The sequence below is a fragment of the Eumetopias jubatus genome, unplaced genomic scaffold (assembly GCF_037043125.1).
Source record: "Eumetopias jubatus isolate StellerSeaLion01/CBP00866 unplaced genomic scaffold, mEumJub1_p1.0 scaffold_7, whole genome shotgun sequence".
Classification (NCBI taxonomy): domain Eukaryota; kingdom Metazoa; phylum Chordata; class Mammalia; order Carnivora; family Otariidae; genus Eumetopias; species Eumetopias jubatus.
Window position 1 is genome coordinate 13096663 of NW_028274813.1, and position 22213 is coordinate 13118875.

Sequence of the window (22213 nt, forward strand, 5' to 3'; positions counted from 1 at the left end):
ACATCATATACAGAATTAATTCAAAATGGATCAAAGATGAAAAGTAAGAGCTAAAACTATAACTTTCTTAGAGGAAGATGGGTAAATCTTTGTGACCTTTGTTTTGGCAATGGTTTCTTAAATATGATATCAAAAGCACAAGCAGCTGAAGAAAAAACAAATAAATTAGGATTTCTGGGAGGATGGAGTGGTGAAAATGTTTTAAAATTCAATGTGGTGATAGTTGCATAACTCTGAATATACTAGAAACCATTGATTTTTATGCTTCAGATGGGTGAATTTCATGATATGTAAATTATATTTTATATAAGAAAGAAAATCAAAAGAGGCAAAAAAAAAACTTAGACCCTTCACTAAAGAAGATATTAAAATGTCTAATAAGCCATGGAAAGATACTAAATATCATTATTACTCAGGAAAATGCAAGTTAAAACCATAATGAGACACCACTACACACTGAACAGAACAACTAAAATTATAGTGACTGAGAGTACCAAATGCTTACCTTATAGAAATTCCCACTGATGTCATATCCCAGCCACTGATCTAGAGTACCTGCCCCATAGGGACACGCCAGGTATACCACTTGGCAGCTTCTGTGTCTGCTTTACAGCTGTGAATACCTGACTGCTGGATAGAGTTGGCTATTGACCTTGTGAAGTATGCAACCACATACCTACAAATAAAACGTGTTTTTTTTTATGAAAGTCAGGTCATCACCTTTGGCTCTTGGTCTATTCCAAAAGTAGGAAGTAGGTTACTTGATGCTGTTTTAGGGTTTGTTTGTTTTTTTTTTTTTTTAGTTACTTTTTTGTTTTCCCAATAAATGAAAAATAAACCACTGTCTATGTTCCAGGCAACAACAATCCACAGTAGTTACTATTCCCATTGTATGGACAAAAAACTGCAGCTGAGAGAGACTTCATTTGCTCAAGGCAGGACACAGTGAAACCATTGTCTAATCCAGGTCTGTGAGTTACAAAGGCCAGGTCCTGTGGACTAAGAGAAGAGTACATGGGATTCTTTTTATGACACACTTGCCTTTGAGTGTCAGGATGGTTTTCTTCAGAGTCTATTAATATTTATTCCACTGTAAAGAATTTGTGTTTAATAATATATCTGTTGAGTGCTTACTGTATGTGGGTACTTTGTTTGTGGAGGTGAATATATTTATTTGGACTTTAAAAAGCTCAGAGTGTAACAGAGAAAGCAACTGTGCAAATAAACATTTTCAATACAGCAAGATAATTGCAGTGGTAGAAGTCTTTAATAAGTACAGTGGCTAACAAAAAAGGAAGTGATCAACTCTGCTGGAGTGGTTATTGAAGATGAGAAAATTGCATAGGACATACAAGGATGGGTAGGAGTTTGTCAGTTGGTCAGCTGACCTGTGGGTGTCTATTTCTGTGTCATGACTAACTGTGGAAACCATTTATGCATAAACATCAGCATTAGATTTAAGCAAATAACTACTTAAAGGTAGAAAAAATTCATTGTTAGTTGGCAGGAATGCTGTGTTCTTTACACCTTTTTAATAATTAGCTTTGTGTTAAGATATAATTAAAACCTCTTAGCAAACTACAGAAGCTGTAGAGGGGGCAATGCTTTTTACTGGCATACGTTTCGTAAAATACATTGCAAAGCAACCAGCTATTAGAGTTCTTTCATTCTGTTGCATCTGCTTTTTGGAATTTAAAGTTAAACAGACAAGATGAAACAAATTTGCAAGTTTATGAAGATTTTGCTTTGTTCTCTTTTCAAACTGTGCTGAACTTGACAAACGAATATACTCGGGATACATGTTTTTCAAGTTTTTAGGAGGAAAGCTTTAAACTACATCTGTGACTGTTTTCAGGGTCTACACTGTGTGTTAAGGTCTCAGTGGTTAGTTTCTAATGAAACTACCATCAGTTTATCAACAAATATCTTATTGGAGCTAATTATGAACACAATTACGTTATTGCTTTTATTATTATTGAGCTCCCTTATGTATTTATCACTGTAGCCTGTTTTTTTTTTAAAGATTTATTTATTTGAGAGAGAGTGTGTGTGTGCATGAGTGGGGGGAGGAGCAGAGGGAGAGGGAGAGAGAAAATCTCAAGCAGATTCCCCACTGAGCATGGAACCTGACGTGGGGCTCGATCCCACAACCCCAAAATCATGACCTGAGCCGAAACCAAGAGTCCAGTCGATGCCCAACCAACTGAGCTACCCAGGTACTCCTCACTGTAGCCTGTTCTGTCTCTTATTTCATTATTCCTCTGGAGATAAATAGGGCAAATTGAGAGGGAAATGGGAATATTTCAGTATCAGGTGTTTGACTCAGCCACATTATGCCACTTTTCCTTTTGGGCTGCGTGGATCGATAATGGTACCTGCTACCTAATATACATTTTTGAAAGGTTGCATAGAAAATTCTAGAAAATGGGGAACCTGCTTAGAAATAGCGACTGGCAGCTATTACAAAGGAAGGGCTGGGATTTTTGTTTGTGTTTTGGTTTGTTCTTTTCATTTTTTATCTTAGTTATTGCAGTGGCTGGTGTTTTGGTACTTCATAGCAGGATAAGTATTATACAATGACAGCAGAGATTTCTAATACACTGCATTTGGGAAAACGTATTTAAATATATGCAGATGTCATGTAATAGTTTTAATGGCAATAATCTATGCAAATCCATTTGATTGCAGCGTAGGATAGTCATTATCTTAGGCCACTGTATTACTATGTGAATTTAGTAATATGTTCCAGAGGAAACTGTATACTATACACAAAGAATTGTGCAAAAATAGTATATTAAAATCAGTGCCTCTGGTTAATCCAAAATGATTAAGAGGGAAAATTACCTTAAGTTTATGAATACAAGTCAAAGAAAGAAAAAAATATATTTCATTTTTAGATTATATAAATGGTGGAGAACTTTTTACTCATCTTTCTCAAAGAGAGCGTTTCACAGAGCACGAGGTGCGGATCTATGTTGGAGAGATCGTGCTTGCCCTCGAACATCTCCACAAGGTAAGATGCTCAATCTTTGGGAGTTCTTTTTTTTAAAAATCTGTTAATTGAGGTAATGCTGGAGCTAAAAGAGCGAATGTTTTAAAGCGTCACTGTCTTCGTGGAGATTCTAAAAGCACACTTACACACTATTACCAATTTTCTCAATTCTGTAGTTCCCTTTTTAAAAATCTACTTTTTTTTTTGTAGTTCCTGTGATACAGATTAAAAAGGTAGAACCCGAGCAGTTCTTTGGTTTTATTCATGAAAAATCCTAATGCTCCTTACAAAGTATCATTAGAATAAAAGCTTTTCATTCTTAAGATAAGCTTTAAAATGAAAACAAAAGTCATAATATATGTTTCCTTAATTGTGACTTACTCCATTGCAGACTCTGCCCGTGTGTCTGCAGGGTGTATTTCCTGATCAGGTTGGAGAATATGAGTTATTTGAAAGAAGTGCCTGCCATGGTATTCGGCTACCCCACTCTCCCACTCTGGTTTGCCTTTGCCTGTGTCCCTGAGGCCCGCCCATGCTCCCTCTCCCTCCCTCCTCCTTCACGGCCTCCCTATAGCATGAACTCAGTTGCTAAAAACTTTGAGTGGAATTCATGTCTGTGATGCTCTTTGAACTCTATTAAAATCAGTTTGAAATTTAAAAAAACATATATTGTTTCATATACTGTTAATCTTGATCCAGGAAATTTTGAACAAAGTTTTTTGAACTTAACGAGGAAACATTATTATAGAAGCAGTCACTGTGTAGACTAGGCGTGTATGTGTTTCCTTAGAAACAGAAAGCACTTGAGCGATTTTCATCAAAGTATGTGAGACCACGAGACCAGTGTGACTTGAGTACCTACATTAGGATGAGACAAGTACATACGAGCCACTGTTCATCAGCATGAATTCAGACCTGCACTGGATTAGAGATGAACAGAGATTAAAGTGGTGATTATGGGGCATAGACAAGGGTGGAGAGAGATGGAGGGAAAAGGCAAGGAAGAGGGAGGACACTTTTAAACTGGGAGACTGGGATTACAAGATGGAGGCAATGGATGGGCGGGTCTGTGAGAAGAGATGGCGAGAAGATGCAAGCACGGAAGGCAGGGACCAGGAACAGGGGACATCTAGCTGGAGCAGAGCCCAGACTGGGCAGGCAGGCGCTGAGAGTCAGAGTAGGAATCCTAAGAGGAGTGGATGACCAACGCATAAGAACAAGGGGGAAAGGGAAAAGGCCCCGGTGGGCATGGGAGGCAAGACTGCAATGCTTGGAGAGAAAGAACAGAGGAGCAGGAAGGGAGCTGACGCCTTCCTGCGGTGAGGGGCCAGACACCCCATTCCTTTGGGTAGAGTTGTTATGTGGTGGCCAGCTTTTGCCTGAGTATCTCTGTGGGATATAAAGTCGTTAGGACATCTTCATACATGAACCAAATTGGGCCCAGGAACGGGCTGAAAATATCTTTGAGTTTTATGCTTAGGGGTACTAGATGTAAGTTTTTATAATATAAAAGTGGTGGTGGAAATCACCATAAATACCAGCGTAAAAACAAAACAAATACAAAATTCTGATGGATAAGCTGAACTCATTTTTTGTGTGAAAGCTTTAATTCCACTAATTCTCTTTATTAAAGGAAAATCCACAAACATCGGTTATTATTAAAACAGGGTAATCAGAACCACAGAAGTAGAGAACATGATGAATACTGGATATACGTGTAATTGATATGGAGTGAAAGTAATACAGCAAATCAGACCTCAGCTAAGTTTCTCTTAATCTTACTACCCTAAAATAAATACAAAGAGATACAACATAAGAGATACTAAGCCAATAACATTAGCCTTGATACAGTTGCTAACATGGAGTTTCCGGGGAAGAGACAAAAATGGAAGTTTACTTGGAAGTGATGAGGTAAAGCAGATAGTAAATGATTTATTTCTAAAATTGCTTCCAAAGAGTTTCTTTTAAAAAAAAAAAAAAAAGTCATACTGGTTGTTAGATGCTTGTGAGGCTTCAAGTCAAATGTCTGTTCAGTAAATTGCAGGTATCATCCTTTCTTTCCTGTAGAACACTGAAGTTCTGGAAGGAAAATTGCTTTGCATTTTTCCTTGCGTAATTTGTTGTTTCAGTTTGAGGAAGTTATTACAAATCTGCTTTTTCATATACTTAGTGTTGTGGAAAGCAGTGTTTCTAAGTTTAAAAACATTTCATTCAGGCTGACATAACATGAAATGTGCAGTGTACATCTATCAAGAACTTCTTGTGTGACTTGTATAGATTTATTTAGCTGAAGAAATAGCTGGAGTGCTTTACTATAAAACTTACACGCAAAACAAAATGGAAGGATATATAAATATCTAATTGACTTATTTCACTTACTTAGAACTAATGATCAACTAAAATTAACCTATGATCTTCAGCCTCTTTGTTTAGGAGCCTATTACTCAACAAGTCTTTATTAATTATCTATTTGACACTATACAAGATACTACTAGACAAATGCATGAAAAGTGAAAAACAGAGTTAGTGTATGGTTATATCGAGACAAGCGGGAGATGCCTAGAAAATACCAGTTATTTTTAGGTAGGTACAGTGTACTCTTAGGTGTGTGAAAGAATAAAAACAAAGACTTGACCAGTGTGGGATCTGGTTAGTCAGGAAGGTCTCTGAATCCACTAGGAAGTGATAGACATGAATTGGCTAAGAGTATCAGAGGAAGATCATCTGTAGTGAGGATTAAATACATCCAGAAGACAGAACAGGAAGAACGGAGTTGACAGTTGACAGTAGTCAACGGAGAGACCCCACAGAAGCTGGTCCAGTGGGAATGGATCTTCATTACACAGAGAAGAGGTCCAGGGAGCCCAGCAGATGAACCCTGAGATGGATGAATTCACACTGGCCCTAGCCAGTGACTAAGAGCCATTATAGCATCCTGAACAGGAGAATCCTTTTTTGTTTGTTTTTTGGCATTTGGCATTCCTTTTTTGGTTTGTTTTTAAGGTCGATAAAGACTTTCCTAATTCATTTTTTGGAAATTGTTATTTGAAAATGCGTGTTTGTTTGTTTTTACAGTTGGGAATTATATACCGTGACATTAAGCTTGAGAACATTCTACTTGATTCTAATGGCCATGTGGTGCTGACAGATTTTGGTCTGAGTAAGGAGTTTGTGGCTGAAGAAGTGAGTATTACATTTTAATTTGAAGTTAGTAACAACAGAATGTAAACAATGATAAAAAATGAGTTATAGAATAAGCATTTATCAGGAGAGTACCATATGGATTATGGATTTTTGTGCAGGTTTGCCTAGGGGAACATCTTGACGTGAATGACTATAAAGATTTTTAGCTTAAAATTACCATCTTGTTAGAATTGCACTAAACCTTTGATGTTTATATCAGAACTCCCCAGTTTAAAACTAAACTATGCATTTAACTTTCCCTATAAAATATAACTGAAAAATGTAAATAAGCCTTTGGGCCCTTGAGAATTATGCCTTAGTTGGTAACCAATAGAGAATTACAAAACGAAGGACATAGAGTTTACATTGTATTTACAAAGTAGGACATGTCCTGATGTCCCTTTCAATTCACTTGACAAAAATGACAAGGATCTACTAGACCAACTTCTTTAATAACCTTGCTGTTTTTGCTCAAACTAAAATGTAATAGATAATGTGCAGATTTTAAATATGGAGGACTTTGCTTTTTCAGTATTGATTAGTACTTGTTTACTATTACAGATGCATTTAATGACATTTTAAAATGTACATCTACTGTTCTAATTTAAATACTAACGTAGCAGTTGTAGTAAAAATTATATTTTTATACTACTGGTTATGCAAGATAATGAGGTAAATTTGAATGCCAACTCATTTTTATCTAAGAAATTATTGGTATAGAATACAGAATTACAGTGAAATTTTTGTAGTGAAGGACTTCGTGGTTGTAAAACACCTCATTCTTGAGTTCCACATCAGGTGTGTCTGTTTCTGATTGTTTGCTTTTTGTAATATTGCCAAAGCAGTCCTAGGTGAATTCCATAAGTGCTGAAATTATAGAACTAAAGATCCCAGTTTTTTATCGTATCCGTATTCGTTCAGTTCACTTATTCAATAAATATTTAGTGACCATCTCTACTATGCTTGGTACTAGATAATGCAATGATGAAGAAGGTGGAAATGGTTTCTGCCTTCATGAAGTTGTGGTTATAATTATATTAATTATCTCTGATGGAAAATTCATAGTTATAAAATAGATGAATTTTTGAGGAATTTACTTCGGAGTCTGATTTTTAAAACTTTTTCTCCTTTGTAAAACTTTTCATGGCAACTTCAGTAAAATGTGACAGGTTAAATATGTTTACCGTTGCTTCCTCATTAAACCCCCTACACAAAAGTAAGGGAGTAAAATAGGCATGTACTCAAAAGAGAAGGAAGAAAGTAGCAACCAAATTTTGGAAGATGGACAGCAGGAACTCTAGTTGTAACTGAGGTAGCATTCCCGGTCCCAGTTGAATCCTAAGTTAGTAATGTGAGAAACCCCAAAACAAGCTAATTTGCACTTCTGGCTCCCAGACAGGGTCAGGAATTGGGGGCACCAGGTGTCCCTCAAAGTAGGAGCACAGGTGATTGGTTGCAAGTCTGTATAAGAAACAGGGAGCCCCCTCCGATCTGCTGTCTACCCGATTCACCCAGGCAACCGTGCTTTCCTTATCTTCAGGGAGGACTGAAAGGGTTAACTAGAAAGACTGGATTCAGGGATGATGGACTGAAGGTGAGGACAGAACAAGGGAACTAGTGGTTGAAGTGAAAAATGACACAGTGAGTCATGGAGCTCCCATGGCCTCTTCCTGCCTCTTCATTCTGAGAACATGGCTTCCTGGACAGGAGTTTAGAGGATTCCTCCCTGAGAAACTAAGAACAGAAACTCTGCAGATGCTGTCGGGTGGTGGTGTTGCCAGGGAACTAGCCCAGCCAGATCTTTCTACAGAGATGTCTGTGACTTGACAAGCCCAGCACATGCTGCAGATCCATATTTGTGATGAAGTCACCATTCTTTTTCTATTTTGATTTCACTATATTTCAATGCAAATAGTTTCTTGTGTCTGTATTCCAATGTGATTATGGTTTCCTCTGTCATACTGTGCACTCAAAAACATTGTTTTGAGAAGGGGTCTGTGGGCTTCAACAGATGGCCAAAGGATCCTTGGCATGTGAAGCACGCCAGCATAGAGAGATTTGGTGATCGCCTTCTCCTCTCTCCATGGAACCGTCCATGTATTTGCTCATTCACTCCATCAGTGTTTGTTGAGGGCCTTTTTCATTCTAGACATTAGGCTAGGTTCTGGTAAGACACCAATGAAAAGAATCACTTAGTGACTCCTGTATTTATGGGTACGTGTGGCTGATCGTTTGGCAGACTTTGGCCCTGGGAAACAGCAAAAATAAACAAAAATCAAACATGGATCAGGGTTGCTGAGTTTTAATACAGAAATACAAATTAATCAGAAATGCCATGTGACTAAATCAGCCAGGTCCCTGCTCACCAGAGAGACTTGTGTGTTCTGTTAATCATGCCAGCAGCTCCTTGGCAAGGGAACAAAGAGAGTTCTTGTCAGATACCATGAGTTTTGAACACTCAGTTGTTTAGGTGCAAAAATGAAATATTGGGTGGGGGGGTACCTGGGTGGCTCAGTCAGTTAAGCGTCCAGCTCTTGGTTTGGCTCAGGTCATGATCTCAGGGTCATGAGATCGAGCCCCATGTTGGGCCCTGCGCTCAACACAGAGTCTGCTTGAGATTCTCTCCTTCTGCCTCTCCCCCTGCTCTCCCTCAAATAAATACATAAATAAAATCTTTTTAAAAAATGAAATATTGGGACTCAATCTGAAGTGGAGAAATAACTTACAGATTTTCTTATTATTCACTGAATACAACCTAGCTGCATTTAATACAGTTATGTGTTAAGGTCTGTGTCATTAAGCTTTCCACTTTCATCTCTTCTCCTCAGACCACCAGCTCATTCTTCCTCTTCCCGTAGAGGACATACTGTCACACTAGGCTTCAGGTTTAACTCTCAGAGCTGGGATAGGAAGTACCCCTTTCTGAGAGCCCTACAACAGGATCTAGTGGTTCTTTGCTCCCCTGATGCCACCCAGCACCTGTTCAGCAAGTTTCCCTGCCTCAACTCTTTCCACCTTAAAAATATTCCCACCAAACAATTTCTGTTTTGATTAGCTAGCATTCCTTTTTGGTTTCACATGTCACCCTGACTCCTTTATATCGAAATACCGTCTTTCTTGGAATGAGTTTCTTTTTTTGTCCATCCCTATTCTACCTTGTTGGTTTTCAGTTTAAACTCTAGTTTAAGGAGTTTCCTTGGTTTCCAGTGTATACAGAAAGATTCTATAACTCCAGCTCCAACTGACCTCTCTCCTCTTCTACCTCTTCCTCTTGGACCCTTTTATCACCATTTAAGCATGCCTAGTCTCTCCCGTTTTAAAATTTTAAAGATGGAGAGATGGATGGATGGATGGATGGATGGTTGGATGGATGGACGGATGGATGGACTAATAGGTAGATAAACAGAATCTATCTCAGAATTCCATATTCCTTTCCAGCTCTTGTGCTCTTGTTCTCTGTCAGTATTTGTCTACACACTCTCTTTACTTATCCACATGTCATTCGTTAATCGGCTCCAGTTTGGCTTGCACACCTACTGACTGTCTGTAAGCCTTCTTCAAGATCACTATTGACCTCAGTTTTAGATACTTTTTAGTCCTTTCTTACTTGACTACTTAGTAATGTTGAACTGGATATTGCCTCTCTCTTTGGCTCCTGTGATACCATGCTCCCCTGGCTTTCCCTCTCTCTGTCACTGTCTTTTGCAGGCTCTTCCTCTACTACCCAGGGGTTCCTCACAGTTCAATACTAAGTACTCTTCTCTCTTTGTGCTCTCCTCTCTACCTTTATGCTGGTGATTCCTAAAAATATATGGCAACCCTGACCTCTTTTCTGAGCTCCAGATCCAAACATGCTTGTAATGTATTTCCATGTGATGCTCTCATAGACTCCTTGAGCTCAACATTGCCAAAACTGAACTAATCTTCCCCGGCCCAAATATGCTTCTCTTTCAATATATTGCTGTTTTGTGTGTTACAAATTCTGCCCTCATTAGGTCTGGGAAATTTATTTCTATTAATTTTTAGGAATTTACTTAGTATAAAATACATATACTTTTAAAATAACAGTTTAAGTTTCTGCTCATGGTGTAATATTCATCTCTCTGTGTATTTGTTAATTGAATAATTGAGCAAATATTGAGTACTATATATCAGGTATTGTACTTACACCCTAGAAATATAGTGGTGAACATAACAAATTCCTTGTCCTAATGAGCCTATATTCTAGAGGTATTTGTCAAATATGCATATAATTAATTATTTCTAGATTATAGTTTGCTAAACTGGATTGTATACAGGTTAAAATTGGTTTATTTTAGGAACCTTTAAAAATCTTTTATATGATAATGAACACTTTCCAAATTTGATACTTTTCATATGTTCTGTTCTCAATCATAGAATTTGATAAATCCCTTGAGATTCTGAGAATAAAAGAAGACATTTCTAAATATCTGCAGGCTAGTCTATGTCCTTCATAGGATCTCTTGAGTGTGCAATTCAAACATTTGTTGAGTTTCTGCTGTGAGTCAGACAGTCTGCTGGTTTTGGGTATATGATTCTAACACTGAAGACTTTAAAGACATTTATTTTTAAAGGGTGTCTGTTTTTACCTGTTTATAAACAAATAATGTGAAAATGATACATTAATGTCCTATTAGTTACCCTATACTTACATATGGCATGTGCATTCTGTGTTTTCATAATTTCACACTGAACATTTAAAAATATCACAACAGATTACTAATGTGAATCTACAGGTAGCTAAATAAAACTAGCAGAAAAATAATGTCCCAACATTTAAAATAGAAGGAGCTAAACTAATTATAACATACTGCCATGGTAGCTCTACTTTAAAGGAAAGGCCTATGGATTAGTGACTCTTTTCTCTTTCCAGAAAATAGAAAAGTGCACCTTTGCTTGGTTAAGAGAATGTTGTTCATTAATTTTTGAACATGTAAGTGGCCTTTGTGTACAGTGGATAGAACATGTATTGAAGGAAGAGGATCTTTTTCAGGTCTCCCCTCTGTAGCTGTGTGACATTGGGTAAGCAAGCCCTGGTCATTAGCCCTTCTCAGGCTTAGTTTCTTCATCTGTAAAATAATAGCTGTCATATCTAATTCATAGGATCATCATATCACACAAAGAGTTGATGCTCATGAAAGTATATTCTACAGTGTGAAGCAGTAAGTAAATATTAGTTTCTGTGTGTGAGACATACTGTTCAAATTTTAGATTACCGTGAACAAAACTAAAATGTACAAATGAGAATCGTAAATTACTCTCCCTTTCTGATTTGTAGGAAAGTTTTAAATTACGCCTTTAGTAAATGCCTAGTTAATAAAGTCATTTGCAGTATTCTGCTGCTGTGACATATATGTCTCAGGATGCCTAGGTGAGCTTCAGGATCCATGAAGAGCATGTGTGCTTTAGGAATCAGATAACCCTACTCTTCCAGGAAGCTTTTTAGTTACTTCTTGTCCCCTTCCTCAGTTGATTCACAGTGAGTGATATATGTTGACGATTCTTTTCATGTGCATATCCTCCTAAAGAATGTTGTCAGGTTGGGACGCCTGGGTGGCTCAGTTGGTTAAGCGGCTGCCTTCGGCTCAGGTCATGATCCCAGGGTCCTGGGATCGAGTCCCACATCGGGCTCCCTGCTGAGCAGGGAGCCTGCTGCTCCCCCTGCTTGTGTGTGCTCACGTGCTCTCTCTCTCTGACTAATAAATAAATACAATCTTTTCAAAAACTGTATTAGGTCTCTGTAAATAAGTCCTATCAGTCGTTCACCAAAATCAGTGACTCTGGGATAATTTTAGTTATTTTAGGGTAAACGTTGAGAGGAAGTGTTGGGAAAATAGGAGATCTAGGGGTGCCTGGGTGGCTCAGTCATTAAGCTTCTGCCTTCGGCTCAGGTCATGATCCCAGGGTCCTGGGATGGAGCCCCACATTGGCTCCCCGCTCAGCGGGAAGCCTGCTTCTCCCTTTCCCACTCCCCCTGCTTGTGTTCCCTCTCTTGCCTTGTCTCTCTCTGTCAAATAAATAAAATCTTAAAAAAAAAAAAAAAACGAGATCTAGAAACCATTCAGAGCATTTTTCCATTGCCCCAATCTTTCTTCTGCTTAAACAGTATTACAATATACAGATGCTAACACATTAGTTTCAGCCATTTGTTTGTAAAGTTCTTCTGCCAGATATCGGAGTGGATCCCTTACATTTGGTCAGGAGGAGGGGAGGGAGACAGACAGGGCTTTGCCCTCAGATGTCTGCCTCACAGATTCCTTTATAACTTTTCTTACAGTAGAAATTATTGGCTCCGGTAAGATTTATTGTAATACTCTTTCTAATTTTAGGGCAAGTTCAGTGCACAAGTTCAGAGGGTAGGTTTAATGTAAATGACATCACAGAGCAGGCAGGGACAACTTTTGAGTGGAGATTCTTTTCACAGAAACTTCTATAATATATATTCCATTTGTTCAAATCAGGTTAAATATATGTAATTTTTATTTACTTTAAAATTATATTTAGCAGTCACATTATTCTATATTAATGTAGAGTGTATTAATCTGAAAATCATTTTTATCTATTTTCTAAGAAAAGGGGGAAAATTACTTAAAACCGATGCAGAGTGTCAGGGACTTTCAAACCCTCAAGGGGAACTTAGCAGAAAATATTCTGGAATATTAACTGATATTGCATAAGTGTGATTAATAAATGTTTATATCTTCCAAATCTCTTTTTAATTTTTTATGTTTTGAAATATTTAAATTAATAAAACTATTAAAAATGATATAACAGAATCTGTGCACCCACTGTTCACATATACAATTATAAACATTTTGCATTTTTTTCCCACTCATTCAGCAAATATCAACTGAATGTCTTCTGTGATCCAGGCACTGTTCTATCTGGTATTGGAATCTAGCGATGAACAAAATAGTCTTTCCTCTAAACAGGGAGGCAGCCAATAACAAGTAAATAAGTAAAATATATATGAAATATGTTAGATATTGGGAAGTTACAAGAAGACAAATACACTAGGAAAAAGGGATAGGGAGTTTTAGGGTGAGAAATTGTTGCATTTTTTTTTTTAAAGAGGGGGTGGGAGGGGCAGAGGGAGAGAATCTCAAGCAGACTCTGTGTTGAGTGCAGGGCCCAACACGGGGCTCAGCCTCACAACCTTGAGATCATGACCTGAGCTGAAATCAAGAGTCAGACGCTTAACAGACTGAGCCACCCAGACACCCAAAACAGTTGCACTTTTAAATCAGGTTCAGGAATGGTCTTGCTGAGAAGGTGACAGTTGAATAGAGACATGAAGGAAGTGAGAGTGTGAGCCATATCAGTATCTTAGGAAAGAGATGTTTAGGCAGAGAGATCAGCTGGTGTGAAAGATCCAAGGCGGGAATATGCCTGGGCTGTTTGTGGGACAATGGGGAATGTGGTGTACACGTACAGAGCGGGTGAGTCTCCAAGTAGCAGGGAGTAAGCGCGCAGACGTGGCACAGATCATGCAGGGCACTGAAGACTCTTGTAAGGGCTGTGACTTCTTTTAGTGAAATGGGGGCCATTGGGAAGTTTTGAGTAGAGGAGTGAGATAGTCCGACTTATTTTAGAAAAGTAATTCTGTTTGCCAAGCATGAAATTCTTTTGGTGGGACAAGTCTGGAGACATGGAGACCAGATAGGAAACTGTTGCACTAATCCTAGCGAGAGATGGCAATGCTTTAGACCGTGGAGTGGCAGAGTAAGTTGTAGTAAGTAGTCAGATTTTAGATATATTTTGACATTAGGAATGAAATTTCTTGATGGGTTGGACGTGGAATGTGAGAGAGCAAGAGGAATCAGGGGATCCCTAAGGTTGTTGGCCAGAGTGGCCGAAAAGATGAAGTTGCTATCAACCAACATGGGGTGGGCTTCTGATGGAAAGATTCTGGGTAGATAGAAGAGTGCATTTGAGCAGCTTGAATTTGAGATGACTATTAGACTTACAGAGATGGCTAGTGGGCAGTAGGAGATTTGAGTCTGGAGTTTGGGGGAGAAGTCTCATGTAGAGATATAAATATAGAATTTGCCAGTATATAAGTAATATTTAAAATCATGAAAACGGAGGAGGGGGCGCCTGGGTGGCTCAGTCAGTCAAGCGTCTACCTTCAGCTCAGGTCATGATCCTGGGGTCCTGGGACTGAGCCCCTGCATTGAGCTCCCTGCTCAGTGGGGAGTCTACTTCTCCCTGTCAATCTCCCTCCCTGCTCTCTCTCTCTCAAATAAATAAATAAAATATTTTTAAAAATTGGAAGAGAATATCAATAGAGTAAGTACAGATAGGAAAGAAAAAGGGACAAAGCTCTGAACCCCAGGCTACTCTGACACTAGAGTAAAAAGAGGAGGAGGCGATTTTGGCGGCTGGTTTTAGGTTGGGGCCGGCCCGCATCTAAGGCAGGAAGATGGTGGCCGCAAAGAAGACGAAAAAGTCGCTGGAGTCGATCAACTCCAGGCTCCAGCTTGTTATGAAAAGTGGAAAGTACGTGCTGGGGTACAGGCAGACTCTGAAAATGATCAGACATGGCAAAGCGAAACTGGTCATCCTCGCCAACAACTGCCCAGCCTTGAGGAAATCTGAAATAGAATACTATGCCATGTTGGCCAAAACTGGTGTCCATCACTACAGTGGCAATAATATTGAATTGGGCACAGCATGTGGGAAATACTACAGAGTATGCACACTGGCTATCATTGATCCAGGTGATTCTGATATCATTCGAAGCATGCCAGAATAGACTGGTGAAAAGTAAATCATGCATAATTTTTCTTTAATAAAACTGGCCACAGCTTGCACTGTAAAAAATAAATAAATAAATACATACATACATACATACATACATACATAAATAAATAAATAAAAAAGAGAGGAGGAGGCGCCAGCAAAGGAGACTGGAAAAAAGGGACTGGGAAACTGGAAGAAAATAGGCAAGTGTGTTGTCTTGGGAGCCAAGTGAAGAAATGTTTCTAGGATGAACGCGATCAACTATGTCAAATACTGTTGTTAGGACAAATAAGGTGAGGACTGGAGATTGAGCATTGGCTCAATCTAAATCTCAGGAGAGAGAGAATGGGAATAGACATATTGTCCTCCACAACCTAAGGCTCTTGGGGTTTTCTGTAAAAAGGAAGAGTGACATCGTGTGGGGAGGACAGCAGAGGATGGAGTGGGGTCAAGAGAGGTCTTTTTATTTTAAGGTGGGAGAAATGGCAGACATCATATGCTGGTTGACACATTCCTGAAAAGGAAGTGGAGGTCAGTAGAATAATGATAGAAGGGAGAGGATTGCTGGAACACTGACCTTGGGAGGGATAAACTCAGTGCATAAGTGGGGAAGCTGCACTCAGCCAGTGGCCTGGTCAGTTCATCCTTAGGGAGAGAGAAGGGTGAGTTACTGGGCCCAGACGCACGTGGCTGTCAAGAAGTGGTAATGGGAGCTTATGGAATGTCTTTTCTGACTGCTTCTATGTTCTCGCTGAAAGTGAGGAAGGAAAAGGAGACATTGGAGTTTGAGGAGAGAGGAGAAGATATAAAATAAGTAGCCACATCTGTGGGAGAGTGAATGAATTAGGAAATGAGTGTGTTTGCTGGACAGCATTGAAGGCCCACTTGAGGCTCATGGTCATGGATTTAAAATGAAACTGGTCAGCCTGATTCTGTGTTTTGCTCCAATCACATTTAGCTTAACAAGCGCAGGCAAAGAGTAGATGGTGGGTTGAATTTAATCTTGTTTTAGTACCCCTACTTCATATGTATATATCCATAAACTATATACACTGTTAGCTTATGTTCCCAAAATGTACATAAATGGCATATCATATTGCAAAGTATTTTATTTGACTTATTTTTGAAATTTATCCAAGTTGATAAATATGAATCTGTTTCATTAATTTAGTTTCTGTATAATATTCTTTTAAATGAATTATCTAGTTTACTTCTCCATTCTCCTACTGAGATACATTTAGGTCTCTGTGTTTTCTTAGTGTTGCAAGTGTTTTCTGATATTACTGGTTTTCTGCAGTTCTTTAAATATTCTAGGTACCCATAATTTGTAATTATGTACTTTATTTCTTTTCCAAGTCTTTCACTTGTCTTCAGTAGTATTTTTGCCATCATCAGATTTGACATTTTAATAAAATCAAATTTACTAATCTTTTCATGTTTACATTAGATTATTTTTAAAATTTTAATTGTGATAAAATACACATAAAAATTATCATCGAAACTATTTTTAAGTGTACATCAATAGTATTAACTATATTCACACTGTTGTGCAACAGGTCTCTAGAAATGTTTTATCTTGCAAAACTCAACTCTATACCCATTGAACAACTCCTCCCCAGTTTTCCCTCCTCCTAGCTCCTGGCAACCACCATTCTATTTTCTGTTTTGTGAGTTTGATTACTTTAGATACCTAACATAAGTAGAATCATACAGTATTTATCTTTTTGACTGGCTTACTTCAGTTAACATAATGTCCTCAAGGTTTATTAATGTTGTAGCACGTGATGGGATTGCCTTCTTTTTTAAGGCTAAATAATATTATATGTATATATCATACTTTGTTTATCCATTCATCCACTGATGGACATTTGGGTTGCTTCTACTTCTTGGCTCTTGTGAATAATCCTGCCATTGAACATAGGTATACAAATATCTCTTTGAGATAATGCTTTCAAGTTCTTTTGGGTATATATCCAGAAGTAGAATTGCTGGATCATATGATTATATTATTTATTTTCCCCCATGATAATTTTATTTTTAAATTTTTTTGAGGAACATCCTTAATGTGTCCCATAGAGGCTGCACCATTTTACATTCCCACCAACAATGTGCAAGATTTCCAGTGTCTCCACATCCTCGCCTATACTTAATATTTCTGCCTTTTTGATAGCAGCCCTCGTAATGAGTGTGAGGTGATACCTCTGTATAGCTTTTATTTGCATTTCTCTCATGATTAGTGATGTTGCGCATCTTTTCATGTGCTTGTTGGTCTCTTGCTTATCATCTTTGGAAGAATGTCTGTTGAAATTCTTTGCCTAGTTTTTGATCAAGTTATTGCTTTTTTCTTGTTGAGTTGTAGTTCTTAATATATTCTGGATATTAACCACTTATCAGGTATGTGATTTGTTAATTTTCTCTCCTATTCTGTAGGTTGTCTTTCCACTGTTTCCGTTGATGCAAGGAAGTTTTTAATTTTGATATTGTCCCATTTGTCAGCTTTTGTTGCTTGTGCTTTTGGTATCATATCCAAGAAATAATTGCCAAATCCAGTGTCATGAAACTTTCCCCCTGCTTTTTCTTCTAGGAGCTTTATAGTTTTAGGTCTTACATTTAGGTCTTTAGTCCATTTTGAGTTAACTTTTGTATTGGTTTAAAGTAAGGGTCCAACTTCATTCTTTTGTGTGCAGCTGTCCATTTTTCTCAGCATCACCTGTTGAAGAGACCATCCTTTGCTCATCACACGGTCTTGACACCCTTGTTGAAGATCATTTCACTGAATGCACTGTAAGGTTTATTTCTGGGCTCTCTATTTTTTTCCATTGCTCTGTATGCCTGTCTTAATTCCACTACAAAGATGTATTGTTTAGTGTAGCTTTGTAATATATTTTGAAATCAGGAAGTGTGACACTGCCAACTTTGTTCTTCTTTCTCAAGATTGTTTGGCTATTCGGGGTCCCTAGAGATTTTGTATCAATTTTTTTTTTAAGATTTATTTATTTATTTATTTGAGAGAGAGAATGAGAGGTAGAGAGCACGAGAGGGAAGAGGGTCAGAGGGAGAAGCAGACTCCCTGCCGAGCAGGGAGCCCAACGTGGGACTCGATCCCGGGACTCCAGGATCATGACCTGAGCCGAAGGCAGTCGCTTAACCAACTGAGCCACCCAGGCGCCCTCGTATCAATTTTAATATATTTTTTTATTTTAAAAAAAAATGCCATTGGGATTTTGAAAGGAATTACATTGACTCTAGATTACTCTGGGTAGTATGGACATTTTCAAATATTATGTCTTCTAATCCACAAGCAGGTGATATCTTTTCTTTTATTTCTATCTTCTTTAATTCCTTTCACAATATTTTATCATGTTCATTGTCAGGTGTTTTGTCTTATTGGTTAAATTAATTCCTAAGCATTTTATTATTCTTGATCCTACTTTAAATGGGATCTTTTCCCCTTAATTTTTTTTGGATTGTTCATTGTTAGTGTAAAGAAATGTGACTGATTTTTGTATGTTGATCTTGTATCCTGTAACTTTGCTGTATGTGCTTATTATAACAGTTTTTTGTGTGGAATTTTTAGGGTTTTCTACATATAAGATTACATAATCTACAGGCAGAGATAATTTTATTTCTTCCTTTCAGATTTGGATATCTTTTTTTTTTTTTTTGGCCTAACTGCTCTGGCTAGGACTTCTAGTGCTATATTGAATAGAAATGGTAAGAGCAGCCTTACCTTGTTCCTGATTTTAGAGGAAAAGCTTTCAGTTTTTCACCATTGAGTGTCACGTTTACTGTAGGCTTTTCATATATGGCCTTTACTGTATGGAGGTAGTTTCTTTCTATTCCTTCTTTGTTGTTGAGTGTTTTTATCATGAAAGGGCGTTGAAGTTTGTCAAATGCTTTTTCTGCATCAATTGAAGTGATCATGTCGTTTTTGTTCTTCATTCTGTTAATGTGGTGTTTTACACTGATGATTGACTTTCAAGTCTTGAACCATCGCTGCATTCCAGGAATAAGCCTCACTCAGTCATGTCACATAAACCTTTTAATGTGCTGTTGAATTTGATTTGCTAGTATTTAATTGGGATTTTTGTATCAGTCTTCATCAGAAATATAAGGCTGTAGGTTTCTTGCAGTATCTCTTGCTGACTTTGGTATCAGAGTAATGCTGGCCTTATCCAATGAGTTTGGAAGTGTTCTCTTCAGTTTTTTGGAAAATTGAGGAGAATTGGTCTTACTACTTCTTTAAATGTTTTTTAGGATTTTCCTGTAAGCCATTTGGTCCTGAGCTTTTCTGGGAGGAAGATTTTGATTGTTGATTCAGTCTCCTTACTGATTATGTGTCTGTTCATATTTCCTATTTCTTCATGATTCAGTCTTGATAAATTGTATGTTTCTAGGAGTTTATCCATTCTAGATTATCCAATTTGTTGGTGTATAATTGTTCATAGTAGCTTCTTATAATGCCTTCTCTTCCATTTCTGATTTTATTTGAATCTTCTCTCTCTCTCTTTTTAAATCTAGCTAAGATTTTGTCAGTCTTGTTGATATTTTCAAAAAACCAACTCTTATTGTTAAATTTTTTTCTATTCTAGGTTTCATTTATTTCTGGTCTACTTACTTCTTTCCTGCTGCTAACTTTTGGTTTAGTTTGTTCTTTTTCCAGTTCCTTGAGGTGTAAAATTGGGTTGTTGATTTCCTTGATTTTTTTAAAACAAAATCTCTTTTTATCTCAATGCAGTAAGATATTTGCTTTTCTTTTAAAAATTAGCACAATAATTAATTTTTAATTTACTAGGAATTAATTTTTTTAAAAGATTTTATTTTTTTGACAGAGAGAGACACAGCGAGAGAGGGAACACAAGCAGGGGGAGTGGGAGAGGGAGAAGTAGGCTTCCTGTGGAGCAGGGAGCCTGATGCGGGGCTCGATCCCAGGACCCTGGGATCATGACCTGAGCTGAAGGCAGACATTTAACGACTGAGCCACCCAGGTGCCGCGGAATTAATTTTTGTATATAAAACGAAGTGGGGATCTTATTTTATCTCTTTTTATATATTAACCCAGTTGACTAAACTATCATTGAATAGTCAGTTATAACTATCTTTTCCCTACTGATTTGAAAGGTAACTTGTACATGCCAAATTCTTGTACATGCCTTGGAGCCTATTTCTATTTCTATTCCTATTTCTCTTCATTCAATTCCATTTGTCTGGGTGCCTCTCTCTAAATCAAAATAAAAAATCTTAAAGGCTCTGAATGTGTAGTAAGTCTTGAATCCGGAGAGGTGAGATCTTTCTTCTCTTCACTTTTATCCTATCATTCTCTCCTCCTTTCGTCTGACTCTTCACTGTGTTCTCTATTCTTATCTTTCATTCCTCCATGTGAATTAATGGAATTGAATTTATAAATTAATCTGGAAATAACTGTGGTCTTTGGATACTGAATCTTCCTACCAACTAATTAGCATAAATGAATATTCATGCTTTCCCATTTATTTAGTTATCTTTTATTTCCTTCAATAAGTAATGCTTTATACTTATATTATTAGATTCATTTCCATTAACTTTATAATTTTTATTCCTGTCTACAAAAATTAGAATATTTATGGTTTTGGGGCAGCACATAAGAATGTTGCTATCTTGTAGATAGCAATGTTGCTGAATTCATATTCCACTACAGATTCACTTGGATTTTTTTATGTAAACGACTATATTAAGAGAAAAAATCAGAACCACCTTGTTACTAATGATGGCTTTATATCTTTGTGATTCTCATTATTTTTACTTTGTATGTGTTTGTGGGTGGATGATTTGGTTTGGCTTTATTCTGTCTACATTTATTTGTGTGTACTCTTGCTTTTTACTTTAAGGCTGCATGTCTTGGGTTTTACAATTAGGTATGATATTTACTCTAGATTTTTGATAGATGAATTATATTCTTAGTTTCTAGTTGTTTACCGATATAAATTCTTATGGTTTTTCTCTTTGGTCACCTAGTGTTGTGAGTTATATTAATAGAATTTGCTGTTGAATGTTAAACCATCTTTCAATTCTTGGAACAAACTTTACTTTCTGTGTTGTTGTTGTTTTATACTTTGCTGGATTTTGTTTGCTGATATTTTATTTAGGACTTTATTGTCAAGTTGACCTGTAATTTTCTTTTCTAATATTACATTTGTCTGATTTTGGTTTTGAACTTATACTAACATCATGAAATGAATTTAGAATCATGTATGTAGATAGAAATCCTGTTCCTCTGAATATTTCTTCTTAATGCACCTCTATAACTATCAGAGTGCATATTTTTTTTCCCTCTTAGGTGAGTGTGAGTAGCTTTTCAAATACTTACTTAATTCTTTAAAAATATTTATAATAATATTTAGGTTTTCAGTTTCTTCATGAGTCAATTTTGGTAAGTTATATTTTTATAGAAAATGTTATATTTTTTTCTTTTTAAGTTGTTTGTCATCATGTTGTTCATAGAATTCACTTATTTTTGAATATTGTGAGTGTAGTAATATTTCCTTTTAAATTACTAATATTATTGATCTGTAACTTTCCTCTCTTTTTCTCTTTGTCAGTGTGCTAAAAATTTGCCTCTTACTCTTTTCCAAGAAACAGCTTTTGTCAAACTTCTCATTTTTTTCTATTTCTTTGCTGATGTTCCTTTATTACTTTGTTTCTTTTACTTTTTGAGTTTTTCTTTCATATGCTTTTTCTAAACTTTTGAGTTGGACCTCCAGCTCACTAACACTTAATCTTTTCATTTTTAATGAAACTGAATTTTAAGAACAGCTTTAGCTTTATCTCACAAGTTCTGATCTATGGCATGTTTACTGTTATTCTAATAGTCTAATATTCATAGTGTTTTTTCTTTGGGCCATGAATTATTTAGAAATGGGTTTTTAGGTTTTCAAATATATAGGATTTTTTGGTTATCTCTTTGTAAATGAGTTCTAATTTTATTGCTTTCTGTTTGGAGAACAAACTATATATGATCTTATTTCTGTGGAATTTGAGATTTGCCTTGTAACCTAGTACATGGTTAATTTCTGTTAATATGACATGTATGCCTGAAAAGAATGTGTGTTCTGTTATAAAAGTTTTTTGTATTCTCATAACATCATGCAAATCTTCTATAGCTTCACTAATTATTTTCCTGCTTGATTGGTCAGTTATAAAAGAGATATGTTGAAATGCCCATTACAGTTGTGGATTTGTCCATTTCTTCTTGAAGAGCTCTCCATTTTTGCTTTATATAGTTTAAGGCTTTTCAGA

At 36.9% G+C, this 22213-nt stretch overlaps 1 protein-coding gene and 1 pseudogene across 1 annotated transcript in view; both read left to right on the top strand.

Annotated features, from left to right (window-relative positions):
* The window catches only part of RPS6KA5 (ribosomal protein S6 kinase A5), a 178428-nt gene that overhangs the window by 100830 nt on the left and 55385 nt on the right, over positions 1 to 22213 (top strand). The window contains exons 4-5 of the mRNA XM_028099153.2: positions 2898 to 3013; positions 6068 to 6175. Coding sequence (XP_027954954.2) covers positions 2898 to 3013; positions 6068 to 6175 — 224 coding nt within the window. The remainder of the gene's footprint in view (positions 1 to 2897; positions 3014 to 6067; positions 6176 to 22213) is intronic.
* On the top strand, positions 14570 to 15001 carry LOC114205636 (large ribosomal subunit protein eL30 pseudogene; annotated as a pseudogene).